The sequence below is a fragment of the Bubalus bubalis genome, chromosome 6 (genome assembly GCF_019923935.1).
Source record: "Bubalus bubalis isolate 160015118507 breed Murrah chromosome 6, NDDB_SH_1, whole genome shotgun sequence".
NCBI classification, from domain to species: domain Eukaryota; kingdom Metazoa; phylum Chordata; class Mammalia; order Artiodactyla; family Bovidae; genus Bubalus; species Bubalus bubalis.
This window is the reverse complement of record NC_059162.1, coordinates 115,054,373-115,068,232: the sequence shown is the minus strand read 5'-3', so window position 1 is coordinate 115,068,232 and position 13,860 is coordinate 115,054,373. Positions and strand designations below refer to the sequence as shown.

Here is a 13,860-nt window from a genome sequence, read left to right as displayed (position 1 = left end):
CACCCGCTTACCTGCCCTGACTATGCGCCGCTGCACTGATTCATCTACTCATCTCTCCCACTACCCAGAGGCTGAGATTCCAGAGGGCAGGGATAACATCTCATATTTCTGTTCCCCCGGAGTGCAGGACACCAGCACACATTAGAAACTTCATATGCGCTTGTTGATTTGAATAAATAAATGGAGAGATGTGGCATGACGGTTGGTTAGAAGGGGAAATGGAAAGTTGGTGACTTTCCTTCCATAAAGGGTGACTGCCTTGCATGGAAGTTCTGGAGGTCGGGAACTTGGGATCCACACAACACACAATCCCTGGCATGGAAGAGATACTCAATAAGTACTTTTTGAACAAAAAAATAGTTTAAAATGAAGACATCAACTTTTTATTCACTATAGAAAAGTTTTTTTTTCCCTTGGGCACTTTTCTCTCTTCCCATAGAGTTAGCACACCATCCTGAAAGGGAAAATTCACATATCTCTTGGAAGGAAGGTCAGTAGGCCATGAGACCCCATAGGGTAACCTTGTCTACTTCCTGGAATGAACTAATGTCTCTGTTATGAGAAAGCCGAGTTTTACTTTGATTAGTAACAACAGCTGACGTTTGTGTTGTGTTTATGGGTTCCCACAGCACCTGCCATCACACCTCTGTGACGGAGGCAGGCCAGGCCGGACCAGCCTCATGCAAAGTGCGGTCAGTTACCTACCAACACCTCGCAGCACCCGGCAGTAGGGCACAGGCCGGCGGACCCCAAATTCTATCTCCTTTTTATTAGCCTCCTTTGGCCAACAATGTCATTCACACCGTGGAACGATGGGGTCAGCATCATTCCTTTTTAAAAGCATTTAGCATTTCAGAAAGGGAAAAAAGGCAGCGTGTTTAAGAGGCAGGGACACATGCTAGGAATGACTACAGCACAGAAATCTATTTTGAGAAAATCAGATGCAGGCTGGAGACAAAAAAGGAAATAACTGAAATCTGTTAAGGGATTCCATTTGTTAGGAGGAGTCCAAGTTTGTTGGTGGGAAGACTTTAAGTCCTCACCACCTTTCCTCTGATAAGAAATCATGGAAGGCAAAAGCCACAGCATGGTTTGCCAAGACTCTTATACAACAATGAACCACAATACCCTGGAGGGCTTGCGTTGTACACCGAGGCTGGGAATTTCTCAACACATCCATTTTGAGAAACACTGATTTTCTCTGATGCTGAATGAAAGACAAATCCTCCTTTAAAAGAGAATGCAGAAGACCAAAGCTGTGTCGAAGAAGACATAACAGTTACAATACAAAACCGAGAGAGTCTGAGATTTTGTGCAGGTCCAATGGTTTGCTTTAAATCTTGCTCCAAATTGGTATTTGCATTTTTCTATACACATTTACGACAAATTAGTTAGGACTAATCCTTGACACTTTAACAGTGAATTGATGTTTTTCAGAGGGCCCTTAAATCCTCCATCACGTGTAAGATGCAACTTTCAACCACCCAGCCCTGGAAAAGCCTAGCGGTCCATGCAGCTGTGACTCAAAGTGCCACAGTTTGCTTGTGGGCAGTGCTGGGACCCAAGCTGTAGGGGGAACAAGTACCCGCGGAAGACATGAGAGGCTGTCCCTTAGCCTACAGTCCAATGGGCAAAGCCTCCACTTAACCCGAGAAGCTCAGCACTGTCCCCACATCGGGGCCACCCATCGCTGGAGTTGGGCCGGATCTCTTCAGCAGGTCGGCTGTGAGCTTACCTGAATTCGGTGAAATGTGCAAGCTGCTCATGTCCTTGGACAGGCCGTTGGTTTTCGGGCTGGAGATGGGTGCGCAGGCCGATGTGGCTCGGGGGGGCCTCTTCCCTGGGACTTTCACAGTGGTTCTCAGAAGATCAATCTCTTTACCGTGAACATTCTGCATGTAATCCTGTTCAAAACGTTAAAACACCCAAGAGAGATTAAAAGGGAGACCTTCTACAATCTAGGACAAGAGGTTCTATGAGACATCATGAGGCGTCATCCTATGAGCCTTCCACGGTGGTGAGCGCTTTAAAAAATAAGGAGGCTTTGATCTGTCTTGTCCTGATGGTGTTATCATTATACTGAAATCAGCTCTGCCTCTGTGTCCTGAACTAGCCCAGGCTCTGGAGATATAGGAGACACTTCTATGCAGGAGGATAAAGAAAATAAATACAGACATGAAATCCTACTCTGTGAGTTGATCCTTATCAGATGCCATATGAGGAGCCTGGGCTCTTCCTGTGAGTTGCAGGGAAAATTCCATGGAGTAGGAACTATTTTTAATAACCTTTTTGTCTCTGATGGCGATACCCTTAAATGTCTAGCTAAGTTGTCTGCTGGGAACTCAGGTAAACACTCTAACTCAGAGGCCAAGCGTTTTGTTCAGGAAGATGTCTGAGGGGTCAGTGGTAGGGTGCTGAAAAAACAGAGGTCCCTGATGGATGGACAAGAGCTGGATGTTCAAGTAGAAAGCACATTATTTATACTCAGTGTGAGGTTTCTTCAAGGGATTCGCTGTACTCAGAAACAGTGTCTTGCTGCTGTCTGTGTTTTGGAGGTGAACGACTAGCGGTTATCATGGAACTAAGGAGAAGTCTAGGTACACAGTGGGGTGTCATGCAATTCCACGTGGAGGAAAACAATACTTAGGAGTCAGCTGATGGATGGGCAGAGATGAGCCGGCAACTGAGACCCAGGGTGAGGGGTCTCTTGGCGCATTAGGAGTTATTGATCTTTTCATGCGTTTTTATGGGCAATAAGCCCCCTTGTCTCTGCAGACATATCATTAAACCAACGTCACACACTGAGAAACGATGCAGTCTATCTAAATCACTGTTGGGTAAATAATATTTCAAGTGTTTTAAGACGAACCAGGGAAGGAAATAAACGGATTCCTTGCTTGGCAGAATCCCTCCTGCGTGTTTGCTAAGTCGCTTCAGTCGTGTCCGACTCTTTTTGACCCCAGGACTGTAGCCCACCAGGCTCCTTTGTCCATGGGATTCTCCAGGCAAGACTGCTGGAGTGGGGTTGCCACTTCCTCTTCCAAGGGATCTTCCTGACCCAGCGACTGAGCCCACGTCTCTTACGTCTCCCGCACTGGCAGGCAGGTTCTTTACCACTACTGCAGCCTGGGGAGCCTGGCAGAATCCTGGGGGGATTCATTTTACGATATCAAAGAAAAACCAATACATGTGTATTTCGTATAAGCAATCGAGTTCAAGTCAATCTAATTTTAGAAGAACTACCAAAGGAGCCAGTGTGTGGGCTGCAAGGGACCCAGGGAGACGGGAGCAACGAGCCGTTTCCTCATAGCTACCTGTCAACAGGGCCAGTAGATGCAGGGAGAGAAGGAGGCGATGGTCTAGCAGCAATTGCACAGTCAAAGGGGCCAGGAAAGTTGATCAAGGTGTGTGACGGACACTCGAGAGGAGACACAAAGTACCAGGGAAGCCAAGAGAAGGACCCCACTGGCTTCTTTTAATTGCAAGACAAGGTCAATATTTCAGGAGGTGAGGCAGCTGAGAAGCAGGGACTGATCTATCCAGAAGCAGGAAGTTTTCTGATAGAAATTATGGCCCAAGAAGGAATCCAAAGTCCAAGATTCCAACCCGTGGCAAGAACCCAAATTGAGTTGTCAGGACAGACAGAGCCGTCCTCTCTCGGCCATATGCAGGGGGGAGAACCGGCTGAGCATCACACCTCCCCCTGGAACCTAAGCAGCTGAGAGTTGTGGCCACGTGGGGGCCACTCCAGACTCAGGAAAGGGGCTGGGAGAATTCTCAACAGAGGAGGAGGAAGTGCTGGAAGAGAAACTCCATCACATGAGGGGAGCCTGTGATGGAGAATACAGAACCCCAGAAGGTTCGCTGAGCACCAGCCCAGCAAGAGAAAAAGCAACGGGGTCACAGGGGACCGCCCAAGGACAGACCTCAGACGGACAATTCTTAGCACGTAACAGAAGCTCAAAAAGCCGCAGCTAGACTCAGGAGGAACGTGGGACTGCAGACGGATAGGGGAAGGATCAGGGGGTGCACCACAGTGGGGGTGAACTCAGACCAGCTCCTCCAGGGAGGGGCGAGGCTGGGCCTTCCTCAGCGATGATAAACCATCCAGATGGAAGCGGCTGCACCGGCTTGTACGCCGTCAGTCGGGGAAGCCGGGGGCATAGGCACTGATGCACCTGGGGCTGGACCAGCCGGGCATGTCATCTCCCATCTCTTGGGGGGGCGGACATCTGCCAGGGTTGGCCATGGGCATGTTGGAAGGAGAGTTATCACAGGTTTCGGGAAGGGAGGTGCTGTGTCCAACTTGGAACAGACTAAAGATTCCACTTGAAAGTTAAGATGCTTAGAAACTGCACCCCCCGACTCCCACCACAAATAGTATTTACTATGAAAAAAATTGTGATCTCAAAAGGATGAGGACTAAGGATAGAAAGAAAGTCGTTATCCTTAGATTAGGCTGAAGGATAAGGCAGACGGGAGGAAACACCGAGGTCTCAGGACGAAGCTTATCAAGAGGCCGGCGAACAAAAAACAGGGAAGTGACCTTCAGTCAGCACAGGACCAAAGGTCAAGGTCACTGTGGAAAAAAGGTTGTTCTCAAGCAGTTTTCACTTACTTCCATTGATATTTCCTGAAAAGGGGCAAACCTCAAGTTTCAAAACCAAAGTTAGGACTTGTAAATAATGAATTCCTTCTTGCATAGTTACTCCTTTAAAAATATCAACTTGCTATAACTTTCTTCTTTAATGCCAATTCTTAACAAATTAAAATACAATAACAGGAGTGTAATTGAGCATTTATGGCTTATGGGCTCTGAAATGAGCCTAATCAGAGAGTGACTAAGCCTCAGCATGGCCTCCTTTTTAATAGGCATGTTTTAACATACAATAACCAGGATATTTTATTTAAAATTATTATAGAAATGTACCAAGTGCCAGCTCTCCAGATCTGAATGTGGCGAAGGGACCCATTTATCTTTGGCTCAGCACAGGCTGAGGGATCTGTTTTTCCTGCCTGAGTTAGGTGCTTCAAAGCACAGAAGAATTAGTTCTTAAGAAATTCAGAGGGTAAATTTGGCAATTCCTACATTTCAAGCCTCTAACATTGCTAAAACCTTTACAAGATGCATTTCCTAGTCCACACAAGTCTTTCAGCTTGGTGTTTTCAGAAACAGGTGGATACCTGAATGAGTGGCTTCGAGCTTCTCCCAAGAGAAACAACACGGGAGTTTTCTGGTTTTGAAAGAATTACCCTTTTCATCTGGTCCCAGCTTGGGACTTGAGGAATTGAAGCTACAACCTCTAAATAATGTCGGCTCTTAGAAGTGGGACGTGGGGCCCAGTGGTCCAAAGTAGGGACCTTGCAGGGCGAAATAAAGCCGGCGAGCTTGATTTTGATATGCAAATGTTCCAGATACATCCCTTCCCCGTGTTCCTGGTAGAAAAATGCTGATCGAGGATAAAAGGGGAAAAAACCCTTTAACAAGGCATGAGGGTAATTCAAAGCCAAGTACTTTTAAACAGCACTTAACAAGTCCCTGGGGCCCACTCAAGAGCCCGGCCCCCCAGAGGTGCCATCTCCTGCCCCTCAACAGCTTGAAAAAGTAGTAATTGCAAACCTATTTGCATTTTTCTTCTCAAGTTGTCCGTGCTCATCGCCTGGATTATTTTTTGCAAGCAGGCGCCGGAGCGGAGGGACCGTCCCGGACCGGGTGGCTGGAGCTCGGTAACCGCGCCTGGTGCCCCCCTGCCACCCGGCTCCCGCACCTTTGCCATCCCTTGTTTTTTACATTTTCCTCCTAATTATGTTGCATCTATTGCCGTACACTTAATTAGCTGCATTAATGTGATTTCTTTTCACATAGTCAAGCAATTAAGAGCTATGATTGAGTTTCATTCAATTAGCCTCAACAAACATGCTAATTGATGTCCCAGATGCAAATGAGGTACAGTGAGGGAACCTGCTAGCAACTGAGAGCGTGTCAGGGACCCGCAGCTCCCAGCTTGCCGACGGCAGCACGGCTCCACGTGGCTCCCACCTTCCTCGGGCCGCCCTGGAGACGGCGCGGAGCCCTGCGCACCTTGGCGGGTGTACCAGATCCCTCCTGATTGGAGCATTAATGAATGCGCTGCGGTAACGGTTCTGTCCTAAAATCTCACGGTTACGACTTACCAGGACCGGAAGGTCATCACTGAAGAAGCACCGAGTTCCAGCCAGGAGACTGGCATCAAGTCCCTATCAAAATACTGCACGAGGCTCCTAAAAAAACCCATCCAGGAGCTCTCCCCAGACAGCCAAGGGAACACTGTGTGGGTGTCGTCGTCGTGGCCATCCCAGAGCCCTCTGTCTGCCTGACGCCCTACAGTTCTCAGTAAATGGTGAGTTCATCTTAGTCAGCTTGGGGGCATTTGGCCCTTGAAGTTAAGCTCAAAATACAGCAATCCATCAATAGTCCCTAAAAATACTCTTACTATATTGATTCTCACTGCTTCCCATCCCTTTGTTACCTTTGGCTGTCTGGTGAAAGATGGTTTGCTTCATGTGTTCATAGGGTACCAAAAAGCAGTTTAACAAGATCTTAGAGAGAAACCCAAATGCATCCATGATGTGATTGGCATCTCAAAGTTAGATCATCAGAATAAAACACACAGCTCTGAAATGCAATCAACATCATTCCAATTTCACATATACTTTTTAAAGGGATTAACACTATTCATTTCCATAATTACATGATGGAAAAAATTACAGGAATCTGTATTCCAATTAGGCTTTCTCAATAAGTTCTGGTTCCTAACTGTACATAAAATGCTGAGAAATTTACACTTTTCTATTACTGTCTAATATTTTGTCTAAGTGAGATAACTGTTAGGACAGACTAATGCTTTGCTTTGGTCTTCGTGTCATGGCTAATCTAATCAAGCATTTTCTCTTTGCATAATCTAAGTTCAGCAATCCTCAAAGTGTGGTCTTCAACACCCTATCAGGGGATTCACAAGTTCAACACCATTTTCAAATCAACCCCAAGACATCACTTGCTCTTTCCCTGTGTTGAAATTTGCTTTGATGGTACAGAAGCGGTGTGAGTGATAAACCCTGATGGCGTCTCAGCATGGAGCGAGACTGTGGTAACCGGGTTGTGCCGCACATTCTCTTTATTTTACTGATTCCTATGCTCTCAAAATGCAAACAAAAAACAGCTTCACCCAAGGATGTTCTTAATAAACCAAAACCTACCGATTAAAAACAATGGTAACCTCTGACCCTTTAAATTTCTTGGGTGACGCAACGGCAAGCACACTTCAGGGTTTCTGCTGCACTTTGAAAGCAGGAAAGCTCTTGCGAAGTGTTTCATTCACAAGCTGAATTTGTCACTTGTTTGCTGGGGCAACACTTCTACTTGAAAGAAGGACTATGTCAGACACTAAGTATGGTGATTCAGTCTTGGGTGCTTGGCAGGTATTTTCTTGAAAATGAACAAAGTAAGTACTGCAAGGAAAGCAGCTGACAGGGTTTGTGGCCAGTGGTAGAATTTGAGCTTTCTAGTGATGATGTGAGGAGAAGGCAATGGCACCCCACTCCAGTACTCTTGCCTGGAAAATCCCATGGGCAGAGGAGCCTGGTAGGCTGTAGTCCATGGGGTCGCTAAGAGTTGGACACGACTGAGCAACTTCACTTTCACTTTTCACTTTCACGCATTGGAGAAGGAAATGGCAACCCACTCCAGTGTTCTTGCCTGGAGAATCCCGGGGACGGGGGAGCCTGGTGGGCTGCCGTCTATGGGGTCGCACAGAGTCGGACACGACTGAAGTGACTTAGCAGCAGCAGTAGCAGTGATGATGTGAAGTTTGAAAACCTGTAACTCTCACCATGAGATTGATACCTTCCAAATACCCAGAGACTTTTTTCTGACAAGACTGGTGGTGATATTAATGAATGTGATTTGGGGGGTATTCAAAGACCCTGATTTAGAAAAGGCAGAGGGACTAGAGACCAAATTGCCAACATTCATTGGATCATCAAAAAAGCAAGAGAGCTCCAGAAAAACATTTACTTATGATTCACTGGCTACATTAAAGCCTTTGACTATGTGAATCTCAAGAAACTGAAAAATTATTAAAGAGATGGAAATACCAGACCACCTGACCTGCCTCCTGAGAAACCTGTATGCAGGTCAAGAAGCAACAGTTAGAACCAGACATGAAACAACAGACTGGTTCAAAATTGGGAAAGGAGTACATCAAGGCTGCATACTGTCACCTGCTTATTTGACTTACATGCAGATTACATCATGAGAGGTGCCAGGGTAGATGTATCACAAGCTGGAATCAAGATTGCCTGGAAGAAAGATCAAGAATCTCAGATATGCAGATGACACCACCCTCATGGCAGAAAGTGAAGAGGAACTAAAGAGCCCTTTAAGAAAGTGGAAGAAGAGAGTGAAAAAGCTGGCTTAAAACTCAATACTCAAAAACTAAGTTCACGGCATCCAGTCCCATCACTTCAAGGCAAGTAGATGGGGAGCAATGGAAACAGTGGTCGATTTAAAAGACGCTTGCTCCTTGGAAGAAAAGCTAGGACAAAGCTAGACAGTGTATTAAAAGGCAGAGACATCACCTTGCTGACAAAGGTCTGCATAGTCAAAGCTATAGTTTTTCCAGTAGTCATGTACGGATGTGAGAGTTGGACCATAAAGAAGGCTGAGTGCTGAAGAATTGATGCTTTCCAACTGTGGCAGTGCTGGAAAAGACTCTTGAGAGCCCCTTGGACCACAAAGAGATCAAATCAGTCAATCCTGAATATTCGCTGGAAGGACTGATGCTGAAGCTGCAACTCCTTTGGCCACCTGATGTGACGAGCCAATTCAGTGGAAAAGACCCTGATGCTGGGAAAGATTGAGGGAAGGAGGAGAAGGTGGTGACAGAGGATGAGATGGTTGAATGGCATCACCGATTCAGTAGACACGAGTCTGCACAAACTCTGGGAGATAGTGAAGGACAGGGAAGCCTGGTGTTCCTGGGGTTGTAAAGAGTCAGACATGACTTAGCAACTGAACAACAACTCAATGAAAAGTGTCACCATTTGGAAACCGCATACCTCAGTTAAACAAGCTTTCTGAAACCACTGACGCTGAATGTCACATGCATGGATACAAGTTCATTCAAAGGGCAAGACAGGTCATTGGATTTTAAATCAGCAAGGAAAGTAAACTTCATTGAATTCCTAATCTGTAAGAAACTGTCACATGTAGAGTTTTGGTGCAGTACCTGAGAAGACCCACAATCTGAAATGGCTATTCAAGTGCTCCTCCCTCAGCCCTGCTACGCTGTTGGTGGGAATATAAATTGCTGCAGCAGTATGGAAAACAGTACAGAGGTTCCTCAGAAGCCAGAGCTGCTACGTGATCCGACAATCCCACTCCTAGTCGCTCAACCACGTCTGAGTCTTTGTGATCCCATGGACTGTAGCCCGAGAGGCTCCTCTGTCCGTGGAATTTCCCAGGCAAGAATAGGGAAGTGGGCTGCCGTGTCCTACTCCAGGGATCTTCCTGGCCCAAGGATCAAACCCCCATCTCTTGTGTCTCCTGCATTGGCAGGCAGATTCTTTATGACTGCGCCCCCTGGGAAGCCCAAGTATCCAGACAAAATTACAATTCACAAAGACACAGGCAGCCCAGTGCTCAGTGCAGCGGTACTGACAACAGCCAGGACACGGAGACAACTCAAAAGCCCGCTGCCAGATGAACGGGCAAAGAAGTGGTGCGAGTGAAGTGGGGTCGCTCAGTCGTGGCCGACTCTGCGACCCTGTGGACTGCAGCCTACTAGGCTTCTCCGTCCATGGGATTCTCCAGGTGAGAGTACTGGAGTGGGTTACCATTTTCTTCTCCAGGGGATCTTCCCGACCCAGGGATTGAACCCGGGTCTCCTGCATTGGAGGCAGATGCTTTAACCTCTGAGCCACCAGGGAAGCCCCCAAAGAAGTGGTACACACATACAAAAGACTGCTACTCAGCCATAAAAAAAGAAAAGAAAAGAAAAGAAATAATGCCACTTGCAGCAGTGGATGAACGCAGAGACGACCGTACTGAGTGCAGCGAGCCAGACAGAGAAAGACAAGTGTCATATGACGGCATGTATATAGAGAAATCTACAATAGGACACAACAAATGAGCTGATCTAGGAGACACACTCACAGCCGTAGAGGACAGACGTGAAGTTGCTGGGGTGGGAGGGGAGTGGGGGAAGGAGGGATTGGGAGTTTGGGGTTAGCAGATTCAAAGTAGTATATATAGGAGGGATAAGCAACAAGATGCTACTACACAGCACAGGGCCGTATATTCAATATCATATAATAAACCATAATGGAAAAGAATATGAAAAAGAACGCACACACGAATCGCTGGATCACTGTGCTGCAGAGGAGAAATTAACACGCCATCATGAATCAACTACGCTTCAAGAACAGAAAATTTTAAAAGCACACAACATTTAAAAAAAACAAACTCCTCCCTCTTCCAGCCAAATATCTTTATGAGAGTATTTTTCTACATACTTTAAAAGTGCTTTGAAAAAAGGAAAACAATGCTACTCTGCTCACAATTTCCTTTTGTTTTGGAAAATATCTTTTTCATAAACAATGTTTGTGGTTTAGTATGTAATGAGTGGGTTATTATTATTTTAAATGAATTCTAGAATATAAAATTTTTTTCTGTTCTAATTTCTCCCATGACAAACATCAATAGATATAATCCACAGGAACAAAAACTCATTCAGATGCCTCGATTTTGAAGCAAGTATACGGGCCCTAGAACCACGAGTCCAACTTAATGTTCACAAACCAGCCACGGGCTGGGTGTGTGTGATTTTATGCACACAACTGGGGGCAGCGCAGCTACTAGACACGGTCAGCACCCTGCCTGTCTTCTCCTGGAGCAGGGGAATAACTCAGTCTTCCCCATTTCCACTACACTTCACGTATGTCCAGTTTCAAGAAGAATAGAAGTCTGTATAAATCCTATTTTTAAAAACCTTAACTTCTGGGCTCAAAAAAAAAAAAAAAAAAAAAAGTATGTAAGAGAAGCCATTGTCAGATGTCCTGCCATTCCCAAACTCCGCTTAATACTATTTTCAAAGGAAATACCTCTATAAAGACATACACAATACCATCCCTTCAAAGAGACCAGTGAACGCTCAAGTCCGACACGTATGAATAATAAACAATAGCCTCATATATAGTCACCAGCACAGAGGAGAGTGACACCCTAAAGATACCAGAAAGATATTGTAATACTACGAGAAATCTTCCGGCCACATCCATTCAGCTCACATACCTCAAAGAGCACAATTTCTCCTTATCGCCACAGGACCACGGTTATAATAGCAAGGTAGGAGGCAGCTTCAAAGAGAAAAGCCTTGGGAGAATCAGTTTGGTTTCCCGAGACGGTCAAGAGAATCCCAGAGTCTCACTTCTAGAGCTGCTTCAGGACGACCACTTGACCAGTGTGGATCCATGTGACCTGTGGCCGCTGCAGGGAGAAGGCACCCAGCAAACTGGATGTCTAACAGCAACGAGACAAAGGCAAAGCTGACGACACCTGATTCTGCACAAAGGCTTTACTGCGCCCAGGGAATTAACCTAAGACGCATCAGCAGAGAAGGCTGGTGAAACGTCATGCAAGTGTGGCACCCTTCACGGATCAAGGGGAGCTCGACACCCTAGGGCAAACCTCTCCACTGCACATGCTCTCAGCATTCAAGTCCAATGTTGGGCTCAAGTCCATGGTGGGCTCAAGTCCAACATAAGCTCAGGTCACAGGTTAATATGCATGCATGCTCAGTTGCTCAGCTGTGGCTGACTCTCTGTGACCCCATGGACTGTAGCCTGCCAGGCTTTTCTGTCCATATTATTTCCCAGGCAAGAACACTGGAGTGGGTTGCCATTTCCTTCTCCAGGGGACCTTGCTGACCCAGGGATCGAACCCACGTCTCCTGTGTCTCCTGTACTGGCAGGCGGATTCTTTACCGCTGAGCCACCTGGGAAACATAGGTTAATATAATATACTAAATCAAAATAGAAAATTTCCACAATGAATTATGAATATAATCTTTGTGCTTCTTGATTGTCTCTGTCTTGATTGACCTTGTATATTGAGCTTTACACTGCAAGACAGATTTTTCTCATTTTAAGTTAAATTGAATATTACCCAGTTGTAACCCATGCATGCTCAAACCAGCCTTACAAAATGAATGTGTTGGATATGCAGGTCTCTTCCAGAGGCAAGCATGAGTGAAAGTTCACTGCAGTGAACTTCAAGGAGCCAGCACCATTCCTGGCTCTACGAGTATTTTTATAATTAAATATGGCTTGAAACAACTGGACCAGTACTTAGATCTGACAAAGTCTGAGTTATGTAGGAATATTCACCATAATGATAATTAGATCTATCTGAACCTTTTTAAAACTCCGGATTCCTTGGGATGCATTTGCTAGAATGTGAAGCACTTAAAGAAACAGATTTTTTAAAGACAGAAAAGCACACAAAGTCGTCTTCCAAGGACACTAATGATCGCTATCTTCTTCTACCGTTTTAACCCAACATGGACAGAAAAATTCCAACTTCAATTTTTGCCCATCACAGAATTTCTTCTAATTTCAGAACTTTGACTAGGCCTGTCTAGAAAAAAAAAAAAAAAACCGCTTTTTTGCCTCCCTGATGCATTGTTTTGGGAGTGACTCTGTTTTCCTAATGCTGTTTACTGCCCACCAAGGTGGTTTACAGTAATATAATCAGATTAATTTCAAATGAAGAGTGGTCAATTCACTGACTAACATAGTTCTCTGGTTTTCTAAATTAAGACTATCTGCAGAAGACAGAGCTTCTCCAGGCCAGAGGATGGCCTCAGAGTAAGAGTGCCTAGAGGCTCTGCCTGTTACGGGTTGTGGACTGTTTCATCATCCCGGGTTCTGATTTCTCATCTTTAAATATAAGGATAATAATAATTCTTTCATCAAGCAATTGTTTTCGTGATTAACTGAGATAATAAAGAAAGAACTTGAAAGAATCCCAAAGCTCTTAATAAATGTTGGCTCTTACTGCTCATGTCTAATAAATATACTGAACTATTTGCTCTGTGATTTCACGTGGGCATTTCCCGAAGCATAGGTGTTGTCCCCACTGGAGGCAGCCATCCCAACATGATAAGCCACTGGGGGTGACTTGCAATGCTATTTTTCACTTAGCAGGATAGGGGAAAGAAACTGTCCTCTGGAAATGCATGACATTTTCTACTTTTTCTTCCCTTTCTCCTTTTTTCTTTTCTTTCTTTTTTTTTTTTTTGTGAAGGGGAGGTGGGATGGGGTAGGCATATAGAGGGTAGTCAGACATTTTTATTGCAAAATGCCGTCTGGAAAAGATGCAAAACAAAATTGCTAAAAATGCAAGAGAGAAAAATACAGGAGAAAAACAAAAGGCCCCCTTCCCCTTGCTTATTGAGTTCAAAGGCATAACAGGCAAGCGCCCTGCAGCCAATGGGAAGCTACACTAATTTTAAAGCCATAAAAGGCTATCAAGTGCCCTGCGGGGCAGGACTACACTGAAGCCTGTGCCACCTAAATAAGATATGGTTCATTTACTTCGCAGCTTAGCCTAATGTAATCATCAGCGGATTCTTAGCCTGGAGTTGTAACAGGCAAATAGCCGCTGCGGCAGAGGCGGCACTCCCAGCCATCGACGGGGACGCCGCTAGATTGCTGTTGATTAGAAAATTTTTCAGTTTTGACAAGCACTTAATGAACATAAATCGCACCTTGATTGGTTTCCATCTGGGGCCACAGGCACACCTGAGAAGAAGCCATCCTCCG

General features: G+C 45.5%; 1 protein-coding gene and 1 non-coding gene across 13 annotated transcripts in view; both read right to left on the bottom strand.

The window, feature by feature from the left end:
* AGAP1 (ArfGAP with GTPase domain, ankyrin repeat and PH domain 1) overlaps positions 1 to 13,860 on the bottom strand; it is a 559,406-nt gene that overhangs the window by 174,253 nt on the left and 371,293 nt on the right. For all 12 annotated transcript variants that reach the window (XM_025289491.2, XM_025289492.2, XM_025289493.2 and 9 more), the window contains one exon: positions 1,736 to 1,904. In XM_025289491.2, the coding sequence (XP_025145276.1) occupies positions 1,736 to 1,904 (169 nt within the window). The remainder of the gene's footprint in view (positions 1 to 1,735; positions 1,905 to 13,860) is intronic.
* On the bottom strand, positions 9,895 to 9,966 carry TRNAW-CCA. The gene has a single exon. It is a non-coding gene; the product is annotated as a tRNA-Trp (tRNA).